The following is a 24,975-nucleotide window of genomic DNA, read 5'->3' on the forward strand; positions in this document are numbered from 1 at the left end:
TAGATCATACCGACTCATAAAATGAGATTAAGAAATAAAATATATTTACCAAATAAAATAAATAAATTTACGAGAAAAAAATAAATAAATAAATGAAGTACGAATCAAAGGATTACTAAAATGCTAAATGATGTCTAAATACTATTTTTTTTTTTTTTTTAAGGAGATGTCTAAATACTATAACCCATTTAACAATTAAACTTTTCATAATTCCCGAACTAACCCTTGAAAAAAAATAAAACGAAAAGAAGCAACCACATAAATATCCAAACGAGAAAAAGAGAAAAAAACAAAAGAATTTTCCTTTTTCCCCTGCGCAATTTGTGTTTCTTTCCTACGTTTGTTTGTGCCTAAATCGGGCGGTAGAACAAGAAGGGCACCTAGTCAGACCGTTCTCGTTGCACGCCACGCAAGTCCTAAATCCACACTTGTCCATATACACCTTGTGGCTCCCATCACACTCATCGCACACGACGAATCTGAGCCCTCCACAGCAATCGCATCCCCTGGGGTCCACCACAGGCAGCCCTTGAATCAGCCTCTTCAGCTCCCCACACTCGTGAAGCCGCCTGATCTCCTCGGCCCCACCCACGCACCTCCCGCCGATGAAGACCATTGGAAGGCTCAGATTCTTGCACCCAATGATCCCCTGCAGCTCGTCCAGGGACTGCGCGTCCATCGACACATCTCGTTCGTCAATCGGGACGCGGAACCCCCGTAGGATGGATCGGACGGCCCTGCAGTCCTCGAAGGTCTGGCGGACCACGCGGAGGCTGGTGTAGAATATTACCACCCTCTGGTCGCCGTCGGGGAGGGTCGGGGAGTGGTGGGCAGGACCTCGATTGTGGGCCGCCGTCCAGAGGCGGAGGATCGAGTTGGAGATCCGGACCCGGTGGAAAATGGAGGCCCGTCTGGGGCTTAGGAGACCGAAATCGGATTCGGGTTCGGGTTGTTCTTCTTGGAGGAGGGATTGAATGTCCTTAAAGGATGAGCAAGAGAAGCTTGTTGGATTTTTTGATTTTGGCCTTGGAGCTCTGCTTGGTGATCTCATTAGCCATGGCGACCACATTGACCGAGAAGAGAGAGAGAGAGAGAGAGAGAGAGAGAAGGAAAGGAGAAAACTATGCGAGATGAGAGGGAAACAGAGATGGTGGTGGTTTCAATAAGTAAACTGGGTAGGGTTGTTTAGAAGGGTCATTAAAATATATAGAAAAATAAGGGAGCCTAATAAAGTAGGTGAGTTAAGTCATTGTTCTAATACAAGAATAAAAAACTATGAAAGCAAATATGATAATAAAAAGGAAAGATTTTCTTGAGGGAAAAAAAAGGGGGAAGATAAAATCAATGGCCTTTTTTGGCTATGCATTTTACTTACCTACATAGTCTAAATGACTAAAACATATCTAACTAGATCAGATAATTATAATTCTTTGCATTTTTCATATGTTTATTAGTAGTCAATATAATTTTTAAGTTTGTAAAAAAATACGGGCTCATTTGGTTTACTGACTTGAATATATGAACCAAATAAGTTAGTGAACCAAACAGACTATATATTTGTAAGATGAGGGCAAACACATTTGTTTAGTAATGTACTTAGTTTAGTATTTATATTAAGTAAAAAGAAAATACCAAAAACGTACAAGGATTAAGGGAAAAGAAACTGAAATGATATTGTATTTATCAGTTATTTGAGTGTGATCCGCAGGTCCAGTCACAAGTGAGATCTGTGTACGTTTTGCGTTTTTGTTTTGGATTTTGGAACACAGGAACTAACTTACCAAATATGCATTAGGAGACTTCAAATGGATTTTTAACAATTAAATAGATAGTGAGTCACATTAGAGATATGGTGCCATTGGGAATTAAAGTAAAAGCCTCATTTAATTTAAGAACCGTGAAAGCATGTGCATGCATCTACAGAATCGTATTATTAAATAGTTAATACATGTGGAATTGTGAGTTGTTAAGGAGTGCAAAACAAGGTGTAACCACCAAATCTTTCAACTAATCCCCGGTGGCTTCTACCTGTCGTCTCCAGTTATGGTTCGTTGAAGTTACAAAGCTTTGAAATCCATAATGCAGCTTTTAATTCATGTTCTACAGGTTTATTTTTTTTTATTTATTTATTTTGCTGAAGTACATAACAAGAGATCTTCCAAAGAGTTGGGATCTCTAATTTGGTATCTTGGATAAGATTGGGCCGTTATAAATGATAATTTGTAACATGTTTAGTCTGAATTTTTCTCCACACACACACAGAAATTTGCTCATAGTTAAACCCTTTTCATTTATGTTAGATACCAATTCCAACTTTATTCCCTTCATTTTATCTACTTCCCTGCCTAGCTTAACATGAATGATATCAAGTATTTGGCAGTTTAATTTGCATAACCTTTGCTACTGATTTATTTATTCAAATAATTTTCCTGGAATAATATAGAAAGTAGTATCATTTCAAGCAAAGCTAATATACACGCGATTAAATTTGACAGATAAGAGTTCATTTGCCACATATATATTGCATGTGTAGAGGTAGAAAATTATATATGCTGTGATAAGAATAATGCTAGCAACATGCAGAATTAAGGGAAAGTAACTTCTGATTGCCCAAGAAATTTTAGAGGTATGATTGGGGCTGTTGAGACGAATAAAGTGGAAGTGACTATTTAAATCTCCTTTTTGTTCAAAACCCAAGGAGAATTACTTAAAATTCCCCATTCAAACGAGTTATGCAACTACTCCTACTATAAAAACCAGTGTTTCAGTTTGATAACCGTCATATAAGATATTATCTGTAACAGAGGCAACTCTGAATACAACTCTAAGCGTCTTTTTAAAATTATCTCACCTTGATCACATTTTTTCTCCTCTAGAAATGAGAATCTGCCCGTATGGCACCTTTTGTTCAACCCTTAGAGCGTCACGAGTAGCCAAAACTGCAGACATTCATTTTGCCATTTATCTTAAGTTTCTAGTTAGTTAAGAATTGATTGAAGTTAAGATGGTGAAAGCACTATGCAGGGAAAATATCATGAATGGATAGGTACCGCAAGTTTGAAAGAAGAGCTGAGCGGCTCCTTTGCGGGTCATTCCAAGGGCTAGATTGTTCAGGGACTCCACTTGAGGGGCTCCAGGAGTATCAAAGTGTGCCTTCAATTGCCTTTAAGCATGTTAGTGAAAGAAAGTTGGGAGTTTGTTTTTGGGGACCAAAAAGGATGAATAGGCTTCAGAAACCATACATTTTTATAGAGTCGGTTATATGGTCAACTGGTTGAGTGATGACTGGCAGTTGGGTTTGCGTAGGACCAGTCTCCACAAGTAGTTCTGTCAAAGGAGGAAAGAAGGTAATGAAATCGAATCCACACTTCTGTTTAAGCGACGATAGAAGGATTGTTAGGTCATGCACCTTGATCTGGTGTCAGGCCATTATTCTCATCTACGCTTGCTAAGATGAAGTTTGGATCTATGTTTGTGGTAGGATAATTTGGATATATGTAGTGCAATGAGTTCTCTTCCGCTACAGGTCTAAGGTTGCCGCTGCGCTGTCTAGATGGAGAATAAGGCCTCTTGTTGTCAGATCTGTTGACAGTCAAAACTTCAATCAGATGACTTTCAGGAAGGAAAAAAAAGAGGTACAGAGACTTGACTGGACATTCGCTGTATTGCCTCAATGCAGAAAACGTGATTGTCAATTTGTCATCTTTTCCTTTCAAGTCATTGTTAACCTGCATAAATACATATACTAACCTTCCGGCATTCACTTTTGAATTATTCGAAGAAATTCCATGTCCAGAACCTGTGCTTGGGATGGAGCTTATATCACCTCCTGTAAAATCACATGGAGCAAACAATATTTTAAACATTTGCATTATACATCATTAACTCAAAAGACTTCTTTGTGAAGAAGTAAGCGTAGCAAAGTATGAATGAAGTTGCTACTACCAGAATTTCTTGGTGTGGCCATGAAGTGCGTTGAAGTTTCCCCAACTCCACCTTTCATAGAGGCCAATAGTTCGGTAGATATATCGTTGGCAGCATACCGCAGCCCTTCAGGCATATTCAGTGACTGGGAGCCAAATCCACGAAGAAAATCCTCGAAATGCTTTGGAATTTGCAATTTGTTAGACATTAGCTAAATTGTTTTCTAAAAGAAAATTCAAAGGAGAATTCTTTGGGTGTCTTACAGTATCCATTGGATTCAGATAGTTTTGTTGTTCAAGCAGAGGAAACTCCGATGCTTCTGGAGGTGGGGGTGGGGAGGTCCTCCCTGCATAAAGGAAAACAATACAGTTAATTGTCTCCCAAATATTTTTGGAGAAAGTCTTCTAAACGGGTAATACTTGCCAGGAAGTGAGTCGCGAAGGGGTAGGGTGCTTTTTCTCAACAATTCCATTAGAGGAGGAGGATAATAGACTACTCTATATTTATGAAATAAATTATCCATAAGTACAGTTGGTGGGAGTTCCATGAGATTAGCTATCTTCACAGTGGATGTTATACTGGAACGCTGCAGCTGAGAACAGGAACTTTATGTGAATTGCAGAATTACTGAGGTATAGAAGTAATATTTTGATATAACAAACGGTTTTTTCAAATATTCATCTTCAAAGTTCCTTGCTTAAAATTCATATTCCATAATTTAGATACATTAATGGTAAGCCTGAGTACAATCAGTGATGGCTGAATGCATGCATGGTGGGATTCATATTTGCTTAAAGAACCAAACTGTTAAGCACCATGAAAAGTATAAGAGATCCCCAAGGCTGCCAGTCTCTAGCTTTTAAATTTGACAGATAGAGTTTTAAGCTTATGTTTATCCATGATTATAAGTGATTGAATTTTTTCTATACTATAGAAAATGGAATACACTTAGAGATTAGAGATGGGGTGGCACCTTCCCCTTTCTTCTCCGTAAAGTATTTGATGCATCTTGAAGCCAGGACTGATATACATGAGCAGGAATAAAAAAAGTATTTTCATCATCCATCAAACAAGTGGGTTTTCTTCTCGTTTTCCTTCTTTTCAGCGCCTGCTTCATCCACATTTTCCAGGATACTTAATTTTACAGCCCTTTTCATTTTCCTTTTTCCCCAGAATATGATTGCACGCAAACATATAAATACTTACTTGCCTAACTTCCTCGCGTTCATCCTTCTGATCACCCCAGGGTTCTAGATTTTCATCGTGGATCTCGTCGGCTGCATGGAGGGTGTAGAGATTAGCTAGCTTACTGACAAGAAAGTTGGCTTCATGTAATTGACATTATAACAAAATAAGCCGAACTGAGAGGGGGGGGGCGGGGGTTAGGGAATATATATATATATAGGCAAGTAATAAAATAAATAAAAAGACTTGAGGCCTGATCATCACCGCCTCTTTGAGGCTCTGGTTGAGGAGGTGGAGAGGGTATATAAGTGCTGGGGATATGTGTAGGCTCTCCTGATGTGAAGTTGAACTGCATAGCATCATCACCTTCAACATCAAATCTGCAAACGAATATAGGTTACATTTACAAGTTAAAAGCAAAAGAAAAAAGAGCTGTTTTCATAATCCATCTTGATTAGGCGATCACCTTTCATAATGATTATACATAGTAGCATTAGCCTGATACGGATCAAAGGGTTCACATAACGTTATATCTTCGGGTTTAGCTGAAGTAATTAAAAAAAAATATAGACATAAGTTAGCGGATGGAAGCAACGTGATTTCTAGTTTACATAAATGGAAACCACCAATTAAGGAGGAAGATTAATGAACAAACGAGAACCTTGGTGGAAGTGTTCTGATCGATCTCCGTCCCTTGCGTCGCCATTAATAAAGGCTTCATCTATACTGTCAAGTCGCTGCAAACGGAGGCATATGCATAAAATTGCAATGCACATGAAGGAATCGGATATTATTCGTTCAAGGCATTTGTTTTTTGCGCTGCACCATAGTAAATCATGTTGCCAGGCTAGCTATCTAACTTTGAGCGACTTATCTTGCTCTTAGATTGTCCATTAGCTTAAACCGCAAGAAATGACTTAACCGGACCATCAAGACCAAGACTGAACTTAATAATAAGTTGTTATACATAGAAGTCGGAATTATATGTGCCATGCCAACAAAACTGTCTTTGAAATTATGGAAAACAAAAGGACAAAACAAAGCAAAACTGTGAGTATGGACTGATCCATGCCAGGGCTGATGCATTGAAGCATCTTTCTATCAAACACCTTCTAATATTATTGCCACAATTGATTTATCGAGTAATTTCCTAGTGTGGGTTGTTTACTTTAGACTGGTGTTCAATTTTATTACCATAGCAAAGTAGTTCGTTTCTTGGAACCCCATGGCAGCGGTGTTGGAATAATTAAGGGACTGCTCAGTGTCTCCAAAATCAACATCTTGGTTATCAGGTAAAGTCACAGCTTCTTTCCTGCAAAACATTATGATACACTCGGAATTCAGATACCAAATTCTCAACATAGAAATTTCGCCACCAAAAAGATAGATAGCTCTTCAGACTTAAACTCAATTAATGCGAAAAGAAAATGTTAAAAACACTATTGTTTCTAAAATGAGTCTGACTTAGCCTGGGATTTTCCTCTGGGGAGCAGAGTAGAGTCTGGAGAAGCTTTCACTTTCCATGCATTGTTGATTTCAATCTGAGAATCAATACCAAAATTCAAATATAACTTAAAATAATTACAATTACAATAAATAAAATAATTTTTCAGAAGTTGAACAAATTACCAGAAAGCGATTCACTAACTTAAAATAATTACAATTACAATAAATAAATAAAATAAAATAATTTTTCAGAAGTTGAACAAATTACCAGAAAGCGATTCACATCATCTGGCGGGAAATGCAGAGTATACAATTCAAGAAGTTCGTCAGAATTTAGCTTAAGAAATTGACAATTCAAACTCGATTTCAAAATCAAACCTAATAGAAGAAAGGAATTTCCTAGTTACCGTGTAGCAGCTTAACTTTTTGTTCGTAGACGATCACTACTCCACCTGAAAAAGCGATTTGAAGAACACAAAGAAACGGTTTCTGTAATTGCCTGATCGGAAACTTAACAAACTGAGATTACTTAAGAAAACTCAGGAACCAAATCTAATTACCCATGAGAATTCCAGATAGCCTCAGAGCCATAGGAACCGACGGATTCAGTATCTCCTCACTGTAAAAAGAAAATTCCAAAACAGAACGTTTAATTAGTTTAAGCAAGTTCCAGTGTGAATTTGAGCTCCTGAAAACTGTGAAGCTCACCAGATCTTGATAATGTCAAGCTTGTTGAGCTTCCTCCGATTAATCTTCATGTGCGTCGTCGCGGCTCTCCTACATTGTTGAATTCGAGCAGAGATTCATCATACAACAGAGTTAGATTCATAACGTAAATTCAAAAGAAATTTTCTCGGATGAAATTCACAGCAAACAAACACTATGCTATGGAAATCGTACAGGAGCTAAACGGAGTTGGAATTCGATTACCAGATTTGGCCAAGAGGAGCTTTGCGAGCGAGAAGCTGGCGAGAGTAGAACATTTCGTCGCCGGTGAGAGTGACAAAGGAGATTACAGAAAGACGAGGAAAGAATGGTTAAGAGATTTAATGGCGGTGAAGAAGAGCAACAGAACAGAAGGAGCTACGAGTGCGCTTTGTTGTGAGTCGCTCTCGAGTTTCAACACTGCGCGCCATTAACATGAGCTTCGTGAGGGACGGAAGGTGTAAGCATAAAGTTACATGTGACGTACGGTTTTTCTCCTTGAAAGGCGTAGTAATTGGGTGACACGTGGAGTGTATGGGGAGGATAATTGGTGGGTGTTTGTGACAGTGGTGGATATTAGCACTTGCTGTTATAACAGGTTCTCTTGATACTACTAGGGCCCACAGAATCACTAAAAATTTTCATCCTCCCCTCTCTCAGAGCTGTGTAACCTTCATAAACGAACGAAAAATAATTCGTGTTTAGTCCTTGAATCTTAGAGAAATTGTAAAATTACACGATTATATATAAGGTTATTGTAAATCACTCCCAACATTTTAATTTTTTTGAATATCAAACGCCATTGAGAATGACGAATTCAACGGTCTCTCTTTAGCAAATGACAAATTTGACGTTTTAATAAAGTTTTTCAAACACATTAAAAAGGATTTTAAAAGAAGGGCAACAAGATAAGATACAATTACATAATTTTAAAAGAGAAATTAGAAAATGTATTTTATGTGCAATTGGTTAAATTAGCTTCCAAATCTCACTCATTCAGTCAAAGAAAGTAAAACATCAGCGAGTAATCAAATATAGCTAGCGCGAAATCATCAATTTAATGACAAAACATGTAACTAAAAGCAGATTTAGACACACCAATGACGGAAACTTATCAATATCCACATCGTAAGCTCTAATGGATGGATATTTGGCGAGTGTCTAAGCCCATTTTTGAAGACGAACTGGATTGTCTTTGCAGTCAAACAGAAATATAGAATGGTCGTAAAAGAAGACAAGAAGGCAGTATTAACTTGGGTTGGAGTTTTGTGTATAGTAGTATTGATTCGATATGTTTCTCTGAAATCATGAGAGCTAATTAGTGGTTTCATTTATTTACTTATTTTATGGTGTATTTTCTTTAGTTCTAATACTACTAAGTTGGAGGGTAAAGTTATCTTTTTGTGATCGATCGCGATAAAATAGACGATTTTATAAGGAGTTTTAAATCTCAAGTGTAGGGTGTCATTACTGGATTTTTTGTGGCCTTTCTGCTAACTTTATGTAGAGTAGCATAATGAATTTAGAACTAGTAATTAGTCCTCGCGCAAAACACAAAAACTGATAATAAGTACTTCATTTTGAAAAATAAATCTTTGACGCACTTGGTCCCGGAAAAAAAACAAAAAAAACAAAAACAAAACGTAGTTCTTCATAGTTTGAAAAATGTTATTGTTTATCTGAGAATAAAATGGCTAACATCTTTTATTATGATTTAGCTCTAACGAAATTTTAAGCTCGTATGTGCACGTTAACTAAGGACATTGCAAAACATCAAGAGAAATGGAAGTCCAAATAAATGCAACGCCATATTTGAGATTCAACACGAAGTATGAGCATAACATCTAACTAACCTCTCAAATCATCTGTCCCAAAATTATATGTTCATACTTAAGTGGCTGAAAACACGTCTAATTCCATATAAAAAAACAGTAACATATAACATCCACCAACTACATTTAATTTAATTTTAGAAAAAGAAAAAAAAACCAGCTGTTTGTCTCTTCCCCAACACCAGCTTGTCAAGTTCTTCCGTTTGGGACCAGTACATTCACGTGAGTTTCCCAAGCAAAACCACATATTAGTCTCTCAACTCCATACTCTCTCTCTCTCTCTCTCTCTCAATGGAAAGCTTGGTGGAAGTCTCAGACCAAGAGGTGCGCATAGACTTCGCTCTCAACTGCAAATGCCGCGCTAACGTGCGCCTGAGGTCTCTGTGCGCCACCTCCCCTGTAGCCTTCAAAGTCCAAACCTCTTCACCCCACAAGTTCATGGTCAACCCTCCCAGCGGACTGATACCTCCCTTATCCTACGGCACCTTCCAAATCATCCTCAAGCCCCAGGCCCAACTTCCCCAGGCCTACCCACGCTCCCCCTCCGACCGCTTCCTCATCAAGACGGCCCAATTCCCCTCCACTCCCGGCCCGGCCCACCACCCCGAGTCCGTCACTGTAACCTCCTGGTTCGCCTCCCGGTCCGCCAATGCGCCGCCGACCCAAGACCACAAGCTCAAGGTCGCCTTCGTCGGCCCATTTCTCCTCCGCCACGCCGTCGGCCGCGGCGACTACGACGCCGCCAGGAACATAATCAAACGGCAAAAGTCTATTCTCTCCCAGTTGCCGCCGACGGAATCGGAGTCGCTCCTCCGAGTCGCCACCGAGTTGGCCGACCCGGAGAGCATGCTGAACTTGCTTCTGGAATCCGGGCTGAAGATTGGGGCGCGCGTCGAGCCAGACGACGCGAGGGCGAGTAGGGGATGGGACGCGCTACACGCGGCGGCGGCGCTTGATCGGACGGATGAGGTTGTGGAGCTCGTGAGGACGATGAGGGGATGTGGGTCGTTGGATCGCGGGGATAGGGAGGGGAAGACTCCTCTGCATGTGGCTGCAGAGAAGGGGAATATAAGGTGCGCGCGGGTGCTAGTGGAATCGGGTGCGGACAAGGACGCTAGGAGCCGCGACGGTCGCACGGCTTTGCATAGAGCGGCGGCGAACGGGGACCGTCCGATGGTGGAGATGCTGATGGAGATGGGTGCGGACCCCACAAATCCTAATGATCGTGGACGATTGCCAATTGATGTTGCACGTGATAAAGGGCACGTAAGTAGATATATACAAGACTTGTGTCTATAGGGCAATGTTATTGCATATAGAGGCGCAAATAATGACACGTCCGTGCAGGATTACGATCGTCCAACGTAGGAGAATGAGATAAATGGTCTCATAGAGACATAAATTATTGCAAGTGAATAAATAGACATAAAATGATAAATTTTCTCATTAGTCACATGAACGTTTACAAATGAAGTGCTTTAAAAAAAAGAAAAGGACCTAAAAAATTTGTGGCATAAAAATTCGGACGCTTAAAAGTTACTGTTTAGATTTCTAAAAATTTTGTTGCATAGATTAGAAACTCGTTTTTGTTTGTTACGTTTTTTTAGGCTCTTAATTTCATATATGAAATCAAATAATAAATACACGGCATGTTATCTTTACAAATTACAGTCTTCTTGACATTTTTGTTTCTGGCTTAACATAATTGAACATCAAAAGATTGTTAACTTGCCAGACTAACCAAGGCATTGTGCATGAAAATGCAGAGTAAAGTGGTGGAAATTCTAGAGAGGGGAGAGGCAGTGCTGATGGCAGCGAGACGCGGCGACTCAAGGCATCTTGAATCACTATTGAAGACTGGTGCAACCATAAGCCATCGTGACCAATATGGCCTGACTGCTCTTCACGCAGCTGCCATGAAAGGCCACAAGGACGTAGTTCTGATGCTTATTGAATTTGGATTGGACTTGGAATCCCCGGACAATGAAGGGCACTCACCACTGCATTTGGCCGTGGTTGGTGGAAGCTTGGACACCGTAGTTGCCTTGGTCATTAAAGGAGCTAATATAAATATAAAGAACAATAGGAGTGCTACGCCTCTATACATGGCCACAGCCATGGGACACCATGATATTGCAGAGTTCCTCATTACTAAGGGAGCTTCTTCGTCATTGTAATTGAAATCTACGGTATGGCTTGTATAGAATCTTGACATAATTATTTTGGAATTTGTTTTTAGCTCGTTATTGCCAAATCATTGCAAAAAGCAAATACTAGCAAGAAAGAATGAGTACGATTAGTTAAACAACATGACCGGAGGGGAAAAAACAGCCAAATTGGTCATCAATTTTTTAGTACTGGTGCAATGTAAAATTTTAGTATCTATAGGGTATATCACTTAAGATAGTGAAAACGAATACGGGGCCATATCGGTGGGCAACCAATTAAGATTGTACAGTGCAATGTAAAATAAATTATGATTGGTCATCAACGTTTGTACTAGTACAATGTAAGATCTTTGTATCTTTAGGGTATATCACTTTCGAGCGTGTAAACCCTTCTCTCATCTGTTCCTTACACTTGATAATAGGCCATATTAATGGGCAACCAATGAAGATTTTATGGTGCAAAAGACCAGCAATGCCAATTAAACTTGTTTTGTTGGACGCCAGAAACCCTTCTTGCCAACAAGAAACTGATCTTGATGGAGGGTTAGAGACCAATGAAGTGATTCCAAGATTGGCCTAAGCTTGTTAATCTTGTCCATTGTGTCCTGAACCAGTAGATATCCACCTGGCCTTAAAATGCGGTCTATCTCCGTGGCAATTTCTACAAGGTCGCATCTGACAAAGGAAATTGCAAATTTCAGCTTACCATAACCATTGTGAACCAGATAAAATAAAAAATAAAAAAATAAACCCAGATACGAAAAACAATAATTACGCCCATAATCCAAATGATGTAGGAGTCAACAAACAGGAATAGGTTTCAAGGGTAGGGAAGGTGAAAGACATAGTATACCTTTGTGAAAGGTTTCCAAGGAGAAAGCTGGAATGTAGTAGATCGAATGTTCGAGGATATGTATTAAAAGACTCGCACCAGTCATGGTATACTCCAATTAACCCTCTGTCAAATATAACAGACAGAGTATCTGGCATGTCAATGGGGACAACATTCATTACCCATAGAGGCTGATCAATAAGTGCTGCAGCAAATCTAGGAAAGAAAATCCACAATCAGTCTATAGATCCGTTCATTTATTTGCATATTAAAGATCGAAGAAAGCACAAGAAAGAAAAAAGGGAAGACAAAAACATGGGAAATTTGTTATATAAATTGCTAACCAACTACATAGGCTTACCCTCCATAGCCTGCATTCATGTCCATGACATTCCTCACGCTCGACCATTTTATAGAAAGACCTTGCAGATAAACATCTGACACAAGTGTAGACCAATGCTTGGTGTCCTCGTAGAACTTCTCGATAGCATTTTGCTCATTTGATAAGCTTACAGGGTTACTCTTGAGCCTCTTGGGCCAAGGAGTGGGCCAGCTGTACACGTTACCCATGCTATCAACTGGAAGTTGGGTAAGACAACTACTGAGAGGCACATACCTATCAAACAGTGTAGAAAGAAAACATAAATGACGTGTTCAATTTTCATCCAACTTTGATTTCATATAAAGTCTGGCCAACCCAACTCCAGAATTGAAATAAAGCCCATAATCATCCCATCCTCTCTCCTAAAATTTAATATGATCATGAGTATGGAATATTACCATGAATTGTTCTTCCTACTTTTATCGTCACACATAGGTGGATAGTTTTTTTTGCGTTTCTCATAGCATGAATACGAGTCAGGCTTCTGAAATATAACAAGCCCAATTCCATTGGAATCAACAGTCCTAGAAACATCCTTCCAGCACAATGATTCTGTCAGATTCACCATAGCTGCAAGAAAAACAAGTACATATGCAACATATTTCGGGCTCAATCTTCTAATGACATTTATAGTTTCAGATCAGTAAGTGATAGGCTTAAAATACGAACATTTCCATTTATTGCGATGTATTTCATCTTTGCGATACACCGGTGTGGCAGACCACACGAAAAAACCACCAGGCCTAAGAACCCTATTGAGCTCCAACAATGGTTTTCCACCTTATAATTTTCAATCAAAATCATCAAATTAAGACAGAAGTAGATATATAAGATAGCATCAGATTCCACACTAAAAACTGTAACTAGCTAAATAACGAGTACCATCTGCATCCCAGTGAACCCTGCATCGTGCACAATGAATCAAATCATAAGCATTGTCTGGAAATGTCAACTTTTGAGTTCCAATTACTGAGAGAGTCGCAGGAATTCCTCGTTCTAGAGCAAATTGTATCTGAGCTTCATGCTCATCCTTCGGGGCAAATGACATGGTAAGAACATTTTTGTCCAGCAAAGAGCCGCCAAAGCTAGCAACACCACAGCCGACATCTAAAACAACCCTGATATTCTTTCCCCATCTATTGGCTGGCAAAGTCTGAAGTACAGCAAAAATGTCACAATTACCAAAAGAAATGTACCACCAAATGCACCAGCCTCCGCCAGCAAAATCGATACGTTAGCCGACTGTGACAACTTTTGCTTAGCAATCAACCTCAAGTAAATGCCAGAAAAGAAAACAAATACACACGTGTCTCCTAAATAGTAGCTACTACAGTCAAATCTCTTAGCAACTATAACAATTGTCAATTATAGGAATTCTTACTGGTAGAAATCCACCAGGAAAAGCCATACATTGGAAACTTCCCAAAAACATGAATGTGAATTATGTAATTACTAAAACTAGCCATATATTTAGCACGTTGAACAGAGTAACATATGCACAAAAAGTAAATATACACAAAGACAAATGCATTAGCTAACTCCAATCAGAATTATGTTTTTAGGCTGAAAAAACACCACAATACTCCACCTTATATGACATACAACTTTCCCAAAAATGTGAACTAGAAACAGGACTATAATAAGCACAGTGAAGAGTCTAATAGATACCAAAGGCAGAGAACATCCATAGACAGACAAAAGCTTTAGCTATGACCGTTCAAAATTCTACTTTGAGGCAAAAAACAAGATAATTCTTTACCTTTTCTACGAACTTTATATAGTTACCAACTCCCTCCTTGAACTGAGTTCCGCCACCAGGAAAAACAAAATAATCCCCAGACTGACGAACCCAATTCTGATTCTTTTTGTAGTCAACAAGCTTTGGATGGGGAACATTGTCATACCAAACCTGTAAAAGGAACACAGAACAAAAGAAATTACCATTTCAACGTAATTCAGACATCAAAACGGTCCAAAATCCCTAAACATCCTTGAAATTGAAATTTTCGTTTTTCGATTAATTCATTTTTTCCAAACAAAATCTGTTTTTCAAACCTTACCGAAGTATCAATCTCACCATGTCCCGGCTCTTCGGCCACGGAACCGGAGCCTTATACCCGGTCGGGAGCGGCACCAAACACCTCGGGCTCGGCGCGGGGCAATGCCGCTCGCGATGCTCCATGTGCCTCCGCGAAGACAAGGCCTTGATCGCCAGCAGATTGTCCAAGCACGGAATGTAATCGACCCCCATTGGGCCCTCACAGAGGTCCCACCCAAATCCCTCATCAACGGAGGTCCCATTGTCAGCCGAAACGGCGTCGTTTTCGTGGCTCTTCTCCGGCGGAGGCGCGAGCTCCGGCGCCAGATTAGGGAGCTGTTTGGATGCGGCAGGGGAAGAGAGAGGGAGAGGTTGTTGTGGCGTTTGGATGTTGGAGTAGAGAAAGTGAGGATATTGGGAGGTGCTGGTGAAGAGGAGGATTAGGACGGAGAAGAGGAGGACGGTGAGGGCGAAGACAAAGGGGTATTTGCGTTCTTTGAAGAGTGCGTGGACTGAGATTGCCATTATTTGCTTGGAAAGGTTACCATGAATCGGGGGAGAAAAGGACGTCTGAGCGGAATCAGCTGAGGGGGTTTGGTGGTGATGAGATCGGGATTGATGAGAGAGAGAGAGAGAGAGAGAGAGAGGGAGAGAGGTAGGTAAATACGCGGTATTTTTTACGCAGCTTTCGAAATGTCGTTGTCTGTGCAAAGTATTTAAAAGTGGAGAAATTACTCAGTGGGTTGGGTTTGGTTGAGTGAAAAGAAAATGAATATAATATAATAGAATTTAAATTTTATGTTTTTAAATTTATAAAAAAAGAATAGTCATTAAAAAAATAGATATTTATTTATTTTAAGTGAATAATCAGTTTTTTATCACATAAGAAGAATAATCATTTTAAAATCTTTTTTTTTTCATTTTTTTCATAATTATTTATTAATATTATAATATAATTATATTATATTATATAATTATTATATAATATATATTAATATATATTAAAAATAATTTTTAATTATATTATAAAACATTATTATTTCTTATATAATTTTGTCATATGTTTTATAATATTATAATTATATTAATCATTTTAATAATATTATTATATTCTATATCGTAATGTTATATAATAATAGTTTTATTGTATTATATTAAATATAATAATAATAATATATTATTTTGTAACTACATATATTATATTAATTATATTGATATATAAAATATTAGTGTTATATATAATATAAGGGTAATTTTATCAACATAAAAATATTCATGTTCCATTTTATAGTATTTTTAAAATTACAACTAAACAAATTAATCAACTTTTTTTCATTCTATTACCATTATCATTATCATTCTCTTACCATTATCATTCTCATTCTCGTTATCATTATCATTTTTTTACTACAATCAAACGCACTTTTTAGTATGCTGCTTTTCCCTTTCTGAAACTTAAAAATGAAAAAAAAAAAAAAAACAAAAGATGAAAAAGGAAAGAGAGTGGGGGAGGCTGTCTTACTTCTTTTTTTTTTTTTTTTGCACTCTTACCCTTTTTTTTTTGGGGGGGAATTATAAGTACGATGTAAAAATTAAAAAATAAATAAATGAATCGATAGAGTTATATTTTTAATTAATATGTTATAGTGGTTTTGTATTTTTTTTGTTTGAAATAATTTTAATCAAATTTAACATTTAAAAACATGCAGTACTGAAAGAGATACTTACACTAGAAAATTTTTTTATGAGGCTATCTTACTTCTTTTTTTTTTTTTTTTTTGCACTCTTACCCTTTTTTTATTGGGGGAGAATTATAAGTACGATTTAAAAATTAAAAAATAAATAAATGAATCGATAGAGTTATATTTTTAATTAATATGTTATAGTGGTTTTGTATTTTCTTTATTTGAAATAATTTTAATCAAATTTAACATTTAAAAACATGCAGTACTGAAAGAGATACTTACACTAGAAAATTTTCTTATGAGGCTAAAAAATATTACAACATAGTCTTTCTTTGAAACTAGAGTATGATCCATAATCTTTTTAGTTGGTAGCAATTTGGTCTCAATTCTTTTAATTTTGAAAAAACACCTCCTAACGTCTTTAATCATGTGCAATTAGGTCATTTCTGTCACATTTTATCAGTTTTATTATGGAAATTGGCACGTGACAAAAACGGGGATTTTCATAAATCTAAGGGCTTGTTCTTTTAGAATAAAACTCAAAAAAAAAAATTGAACTCAAGTTACAACTTTATTTAAGTTCATGTTCATTTGTAAAATTTAAGTTTCAACTTGAGTTTTAACTCGAGTTTGTGACTAAAATTTGAGTTCAAATTTCTCTTCAACTCAAGTTAACTAAAATTCAAGTTAATGAATAATATTTTTTATATTCTTAAAAACATCATAACTTTTTCGTTTTAATTCTGATTGAGATAATTTTTTTTATGCGTTCATAACAAAGAGACAAATAAAACCTCACCCAATTTTTTTCTATGCATTATAATTTCAACTTAAATTATAACTCAAATTCAACTTAAAATCTACACTCAAATCACGTAACTCAAAAATACAACCGAATAAGTTCTAAATAGCCGATTGAGTTTTGAGGAAATTTGGGTATTATGTAGTCATTGAAGCTATGGTTTTTTTTTCTTTTTTTTTTTTTTTTTTTTTTTTTTTTTTTTGTTTTGATCTTGAAACTTACCAATTGGGGCTGCAAATTAGAGGTTGGAATCGCGATGGAAAAAACCCCCTCTTGCTCCTGTGAGAATCCGAAGCCAACCAAGGTGTTAACTGCGTGGAGGGACTTGAATCCTGGGCATAGGTTCTTTAGATACCAATTATATGGGGTAAGTTTTGTTTTGGTTGTTATACCTGTTCAAATTTGGGAATTTCAGTATTTTTTTAAAGTAATTTCTTCTCTAATCTGGTCCAGCGGGAAGGGTGTGTTCCTTGTGATTATTTTGTATGGAAAGACCCTCCTATGTGTCGAAGATCAAAGATTATTATACCTAAGCTGCTGAAAACATCAATGATTTAGAGGCTCAATTAGAGGAAATTGAACAGATTCACCGCGGGAGAGAAAAGTTTTTGGAAGATCAGTTGAAAGCTATGGCAATGGCACTGAATTCAAGAGAGAGCACATCCTGGAAGTGGATATTTTTTTGCATTTATGTAATGTTGGTTTGTTATGTTCTAAGTGAGAGCAAATCCTACGAATATGAATATTGAACAGCTTAGTTTGATGGGTTTATGTGTCCTGAATATGCACGTTTTTGTTTTTCTTCTTTAGAGTATGTTTGGTAGGAAAGAAAAGTATAAGGAAGGAAGAAAGTGGAGGGATTTTAGGAGGAAAAATGAAAATGTAGGTTGTTTGGTAGGAGAGAAAAGAGAAAGGAAGAGAAAATAAAGTGAAAAATAATACATGTGGACCCCATTATTTTTTTTTTGGGCAGAAAATAGGATAAAAAATGGGGACAACTCATTAAAGTGAGCAAAGTTACTAAATTATCCTTTTTTTCATCAACATCCAAGCAAAAAATTTAAGGGTATAAAAGTAATTTACGAATAAGATTTTTTCTTTCCTCCCAATTTAACTTCCAATACCCAAACAAGTGAAAGTAATCTCATTTTCTTTCCATCTTCTCATACCAAATAACATAAAAGAAAATTAATTTCCTTTCTATCATTGCTATTTTTCATCACTTTCATATTTTCTTTCTATCATATTTTCTTTTCTTCCTATCAAACATAGCATTAGTGTGAGGAAAAAATTTATTTTGCTGCAGATCATGTATTGTAAGAGGAAAAAGTCATGTATTGACAAAATTAGAGTTTAGTTGTTTTGTAATGTATAGTTTTAAATGCTAATCAGAATCTTGTTTTAGACCAACTTTGTAAGGTTTTTTTTTTTTTTTTTTAAATGTCTGGTTGATGTATTGATAAGCATTTGGCTGTTGGAACCTGCTTGAATAAGCATTTGGATATATATATATATATATATATATATATCTTTTTCTCTTTTTGCTCTAATATGAAACCTGTTTAACAAACAATGATAACAACATAATGGAACCTTTTTTAACAAATGACGACAATGAGCCGAAAAAAATGATAACAATGATAATATTTATTAAGACTTTCGTTCATTTCACCGATTCGAGTTTAGAATTTGAGTTTTACTACAGTAAAAAGCTCTCAGAAACGGTCATATCTAACTTTTTTATTACAATAAAAAACTCTCACATAAGATCACATCAAAACTCGAATTAAAAATTCGAATCAGCGAACTAAACGGTCCAAAAACTCGATTAAAAAACCACATCAAATCTATAAGAGCTTCTAGATTTCATTCATATGTACCTGTTTAACATCAAAAGGGGCCGCTAAAAACAATAAATTTACCACACCGTCACTGTGCTATTTCCTACGCACTTTATATGCAGCTAACCAAAAGAAAACATGTGCAGCCTATATGTGCAATAATCTACCCTAAGCGCAGCACATCACCAAAATAAGATGGCAGCACATAACAAAAACAGAAAGTGCTGTCCAAAGAAGTGTTGATTTTCGCATCTATATACTAAGCCAACGCGAAACTTAAGGTCATGAGAGTCTACTTCAGGATTATATTCTTGTCTTCGTCTTCTCCTTAATTTTGGTTGTGGCTCACCCTCTTCGTCAGACTCACTAGCCGTGTGAAGTCATTCAACTCCTCTTCATTCTCATTGCTACCAACATCTTCACCCTCGGCCTCAATAACAACATCATGCTCGGCCACTTGATCAATATTCTCGCGTAGAACTTCAGTCTCAATCACAGCCTCGACATGGGTCCCTATCACTATAACAGGTTCAAGAATAAGCTCGGATTGATTCGAGTTTTTACCGATTCGAGTTTTTAATTCTAGTTTTGCTATAGTTAAAAGCTCTAAAAAACAGTCACATCTAATTTTTTTACTACAGTTAAAAGGTCTCACATAAAATCACATCTCAGCTCGAATTAAAAACTCGAATCGGCGAACTGAATGAGGCACGTGTTTTTGGGTACTTCATCAGCGTCACCCAACATAAACTCCTCTAACCTCGGGTCTAATCCTTCATTAATTTGTAGTGGCAGAGATGGCACTTCCAAAGTGTAAAGATCGCCATAATCAGGAGTCAGAATATTTTTTACCATATAGAAGCGATACAATAACCATATAAAACATCAATACTAATAAAATACACCCTAGTGATCAAAGTTGAATAAACAATTAAAAGTAAACCTTAATGAAACATTACATCAGCCATTCAAAATAAAGATAGAAGCCAAACATTGCATCCGAATAAACAATTCAAAAAAACCCTAAATGCAAAATCCCAACTTATTTGAATAAACAATTCAAAATAAAAGCTGCATAACAAACTCATATATATATATATATATATATATAATTAGACCATTTTTTCTTTCAACATTGCATCAGCTTTAAAGAATAAAAAAATCAACATCCCAAACCATACCTGTCTCAAAATTTGTAAAACATATATATAATACACCAATTTCGAGCAACAACATGCATAAAAAAACTCTAACCCAACCCCTCAACGAACAACAACCACAACAATCATTGATCATATAAACCAAAAAAATACCAAAAAAAAAAAAGCAAAAAAACAAAACAAAACAAAAAACAAAAAAGAAACGAAAATCTTAAGATGGTTAGGCAGCCCATCCCCTTTAACACGAAGAACCACCATTTTCAATGACAAACGAAGAAATCTCACCCTCATTGAAAGACGAATTCAGACTCGATTGGAGAAGAAAATTTCACCAACATCATATAACCCTATTTCCCACACTTCTGACTTTCAACGTATTCAAAGTTCCAAAATCTTCCAAAATAACTCAATAAAAATTTTCCAAAAGGCCACAATAAGAAAACTCAGGGCAAATTGGTCTTTACACCGTGTTAGAATGTTACATGACAAATCACGTGCAAATTTTCATAATAAAACTGACGAAATGTGCTGAAAATGACTTAATTGTACCTAATAATAGAAGTTTATAACCTATCACGTATTTCTCCAGGAAAATTTTCATGCATTTCTCCTAAGATTAATATGACATGTTTTAGTAGCTCCAGCAAAGTTGGAAGAGTTTTTTCTAACAAGAAAGTGAGAAACAAAGACCTTGTTTATTTTCTGACTTAAATTATATTATTACAGTAGTTTCTTTCATAAATATTTAAATTTAATTTTTTATTATAGTATTGAGTCGCGCAAATAAACATATTTAAAGTTGGAAGAGTTTTAATACCACAACTTTGTATTAGAGGGTTGGATTGGACAAAGGGTCACAAACATGTACAGACAAAACAGACGGTTTTACTACTCAAATACTTTTTAAGAATGTATGAGTCTTAAAGGTTATTTAACTAATATTTTTTTATTAATATAATTATTTAATTAAAAAGATTATTAATTTAAAATAAATAGTAGAAATTATCGTGTATGCAATTTTAAGAGTTTTTATTTCCTTTTCCTAATAATGTTTCTTACTTATCAACTTGGTGGCCCCCAAATGATTTGTCGTGTGGTGCTTTCTGAAAGTTGCAGAGAAGGTCTGCCTCCAGCCTAAAATTGAAGAGTGAGTTGCAAGTATCAGTTTTTTGATAATTGAGCTTTTCACTAAACCAAAAAGCCAAAAAAACAGCCATTGCGAGTCTGAAACGGACTAGAATTGTATTCGAGCATTTATAAAGAAAAATCTCTAAATTTTAATTAAAATAATTATTTTAATTAATAATTTTTAAGCGATTCATTTCAATTATATTTTTTATTTTAGTTAAATATAAATTATTTTAGTATTTATTGAATTTAAAATATAAATAATTTTATTAAATTTAAAAAAAATTTACATTTGTTATGATTAAAAGAATAAAATAATACAAAAAAATTTAAATGGCAAGCAAATTAAATGGATATTTTGGGTCGGGTTAAAGGGGAGAGGGTTCGTCCATATCATAAATAATTCGTAAATGACACTAACTTTCTCAAAATTAAGAAAGTAATTACATAAAATACCTTATTTTAAGCCTATATTTGTAAAAGTATCGACTATTATACAATATTACAAGAACGTCGATTTGATTTTTATAAGGCATATTTTTTTTCTTGTATTGCCCATATTGGGTATTTTTGGTAATGTTTTTTTATATGGTTGAGGTTTTATTTATTTGTAGACTGATTTTTTTTTATTGTAATTTAAATTTTTACTTCTCGTTTTTAACTTTAATTTATTTTTTGTAATCAATCAGTATGATTTTATGCTTTTTTTTTTTTTTTTTTCATTTTTGAATTCAATTGTCCGTGTTCATATTTTTTCCACCTTTTTTTCACTCCTATCTCCGGTTCTGTGTTTCACGTTCATCTTTGGGAAGAGAGGCCATCATATTTAGATTGTTGGTTGCCCGGTTCTTTGACTTGATACCCATCTTTGTATTTCATTGTTGCTCATCGGCTGGTAGATGCACTTTTTGTTGTTTATTTTACTACTAATCATTTTGGGTTTATTTGCTTGCCTTTACGTTATTGCTTGTCTTTGTTATTGTTGTTTATTTTACTTCTATTCGTTTTTGTTTCATTTGCTTGTGTTTACGTTATTTCTTTTGATTGTGTTATTATTGTCTTTGTCTTTGATATTGTTGTTTTTTCAGTGTAACTCAAATTTGGTCCAATAGCATTATCATTATAATAATGAAACAACTTATTTATGAATTCGTGTATTCTTGTATGTTTATTGTTTGAGAGTTTTTGCAAAATTTTTATATTCAGTATGTTTCATAGTGAAATCATCATTAAGGTAATGAAATATATTTTTTTGAAGTTCATTTTCGTGTTTCTTCTTATTAGAATTTTTGTTTCGTTATAAGTTTGTCATAATTTAGTGAAAATAAGTATTGATTCTATGCCTTTTATGTTTTTTCATCCACTTAGAAATACGTTTATTTCAGATTTTCTACAAATTTTATTTTCATTATTTTTCAGAATGACGTTATCATTATAATAACGAAACAACTTTTTTATGAATTTGTATATTCTCGCATATTTATAGTTTTTGCAGATACTTTATATTCAGTTTGTTTTATAATATCATTATTAAAGTAATAAACATTTATTGATGAGTTCATTTTAGTGTTTCTTTTTTATTAGAAATTTTGTTTCATTATGTTATGATCATAAAATTTAATGAAAATAGGTATTGATTTTGTACATTTTCATATTTTTTAGTGCACTCAAAAACACGCTTGTTTCGGTGCATAATTTTACCGACTTTTTGTAAACTTTTTATATTCAATCTGCTTCATAATAATACCATCATTAAAGTAATGAAATGTTTCATTATGATATGATCATAATTTTAGTGAAAATAGGTATTTATTTTATACATTTTTTGTGTTTTTTCGTCCACTAAAAACCACATTTATTTTGGTATCTAATTTTGCCCGAGTCATCTCAAATTTTATATTCATTCTTTTTCATAATTCTTGAATCATTACAATAATGAAACGATCTATTATGTGTTCATGAGATTTTTAAAAATATTATGTAGATTTTCTTTCTTTTCACATAAAGAAACTCTCTCTTTCTTAAAATAATTAGATTAGATTTTAGCAAATACAATAATTTGACTTTTTATTTTAAATTTAGAATGTTTTATATTCAAATTTTATTTCATTTTCTTTCCTATTTTGTTGTCTCATTATTTTTTCTTTTTTTATTATATAAGGATATAAAATTTTTATATGTATGATAATGATAGTTTTATAAATAAATAAGAAAGTAGGCATTTTTTTAAAACAAGATACTCATAATCGATATTTATGTAAATAACCCAAAATTAAGCCTAGAAGATGTTTTGAAAGGCCGCCCAATCTAAACAAAACAACCAAAATTTCATAAATATTAGAACACCGTATAAACTATCTATAAGCAAATTTTTTTAATTACTTAGGAACCATTTATACTGAGAAGACCACCACTCCTCGCCAAAAAAAAAAGTGCTTATAAACGACAATATACATATATATATGTGTATATATATATATAAACTGCAAGAATAATTTATAAAAATAGTTATAAACGCCAATATACATGCATATTATATAAACAGCAAAACTATCTTAATCTTAACTATATTAAAAGAGCGGATGTTGCTCTAACTACTCATTTTGGTCGTCCTTGACGCCCCTCGTTTGATGCTTTGTCTTTTTTTTTTTCTTTTCTCTATTTCTTTTTATTTGCATTTGTTAACTTTTTATCTTTTTTTATTTCTTTCTTTTTCGTTTTCCTTTCTTTCTTTCTTTACTTTTAATTCCATTTATCTACTGTAAACTAAAGACCAAATGTTGCTCTAACCATTAATTTTGGTCGTCCTTGACGCACCGTTTGGTGCTTTGTCTTTTTTTTTTTTTTTTTTTTGCCCTTTTCTCTATTTCTTTCCCATTGCATTTGTTAACTTTTTTTTATTTCCTTCGTTTTCGTTTTCCTTTCTTTCTTTCTTTACTTTTAATTCCATTTATCTACTGTAAACTCTTGTACCAATATTTCTTGAGAAAATTATTACACTTATCTTTATAATATATTAGTCATAATTTTTATCATTCACACTCTTAATTAACATATTTTTAACTAATATAGTTATTTAATTAAAAATTATATTAATCAATAATAAACAATAAAATTTAAGACTCGTACATTCTAAAAAATATTTATCTCATTTTTTTATATTTTTCCACCTTTTTTCACTATGTTCCTCTTTTATTCTATTTCTATTTCAACTTTATCACTCTTTCGAGGATTTCTTAAACCTCAAATTTTAACTTTTTCATCGAAATTATCTCTTTATTTATGATTTTGACTTCTATTGTGGTTGATATCTTCATTTCAGGGTCAAATCAATCAATAAATCTCAGAATCATGATTGATTTGCAAATCAATAATCTCTTTACTGTTTCAGGTGCTTTACTTTTTTTCATTTTCTTCTTAATTTGCAACTTCTTTTTTATTTTATTATTATTATATTATAATTTAAAATGTTTAATATATTTTTATTATTAAAAGTAACTTTTTCTCACTTAAATTACTATTAATGTGTATTCTTTTTTCATCTCTGAGTAGTTTTTTTTTTTTCTTTTTGTATATTGTTGTACGAATTCTACGTTACAAAAATATAAACACAACTCAATACGTACAATGCACTTACTTAATGTAATGACTGAGAAAATTTCAGACCTTAAATAATACAATTCATGTATTTTTAAGCCAAGGATTTTCTTAGAAAATATTATGTTATATTGTGAATGGAGGATTTATGGAATTAATATATGTATTCCTAAATTCTATAGCAAATTTCATGTTAAGTTCATGTTTCGATCAAGTAAATTCGATCGATAAATTCTCACCGTATTTTAAG

General features: G+C 34.7%; 4 protein-coding genes across 4 annotated transcripts; 1 reads left to right on the forward strand and 3 right to left on the reverse strand.

Annotated features, from left to right (window-relative positions):
- Positions 1-334: 334 nt before the first annotated feature.
- Positions 335-1,069, reverse strand: LOC21390339 (uncharacterized protein At3g28850). Its single transcript, XM_010089217.1, has one exon. The coding sequence runs from the start codon at positions 1,067-1,069 to the stop codon at positions 335-337; it is 735 nt and encodes a 244-aa protein (XP_010087519.1).
- Positions 1,070-2,856: 1,787 nt separating this feature from the next.
- LOC21390340 (sister chromatid cohesion 1 protein 1) lies at positions 2,857-7,538 on the reverse strand. Its single transcript, XM_024165653.1, has 19 exons — positions 7,486-7,538; positions 7,264-7,332; positions 7,116-7,174; positions 6,963-7,007; positions 6,824-6,843; positions 6,574-6,650; positions 6,304-6,421; positions 5,771-5,846; positions 5,576-5,654; positions 5,356-5,489; positions 5,131-5,249; positions 4,348-4,516; positions 4,188-4,270; positions 3,946-4,105; positions 3,747-3,829; positions 3,410-3,569; positions 3,243-3,327; positions 3,051-3,163; positions 2,857-2,939 (listed from the first exon to the last, which is right to left on the reverse strand). Exons 1-19 carry the CDS (start codon positions 7,536-7,538, stop codon positions 2,857-2,859), a joined length of 1,785 nt encoding a protein of 594 aa, XP_024021421.1.
- Positions 7,539-7,604: 66 nt separating this feature from the next.
- On the forward strand, positions 7,605-11,365 carry LOC21390342 (ankyrin repeat, PH and SEC7 domain containing protein secG). Its single transcript, XM_010089220.2, has 4 exons — positions 7,605-7,656; positions 8,462-8,517; positions 9,345-10,358; positions 10,859-11,365. The coding sequence occupies exons 1-4, from the start codon at positions 7,605-7,607 to the stop codon at positions 11,267-11,269; spliced, it is 1,533 nt and encodes a 510-aa protein (XP_010087522.2). The 3' UTR covers positions 11,270-11,365.
- An 86-nt stretch (positions 11,366-11,451) lies between these two features.
- LOC21390343 (probable methyltransferase PMT23) lies at positions 11,452-15,185 on the reverse strand. The gene is made up of 8 exons (XM_010089221.2): positions 14,552-15,185; positions 14,234-14,383; positions 13,357-13,627; positions 13,144-13,254; positions 12,873-13,044; positions 12,454-12,708; positions 12,114-12,308; positions 11,452-11,935 (listed from the first exon to the last, which is right to left on the reverse strand). Exons 1-8 carry the CDS (start codon positions 15,035-15,037, stop codon positions 11,740-11,742), a joined length of 1,836 nt encoding a protein of 611 aa, XP_010087523.1. The 5' UTR covers positions 15,038-15,185; the 3' UTR covers positions 11,452-11,739.
- Positions 15,186-24,975: the final 9,790 nt, after the last annotated feature.

This window comes from Morus notabilis, unplaced genomic scaffold (assembly GCF_000414095.1).
Source record: "Morus notabilis unplaced genomic scaffold, ASM41409v2 Scaffold2113, whole genome shotgun sequence".
In the NCBI taxonomy this organism is placed as follows: domain Eukaryota; kingdom Viridiplantae; phylum Streptophyta; class Magnoliopsida; order Rosales; family Moraceae; genus Morus; species Morus notabilis.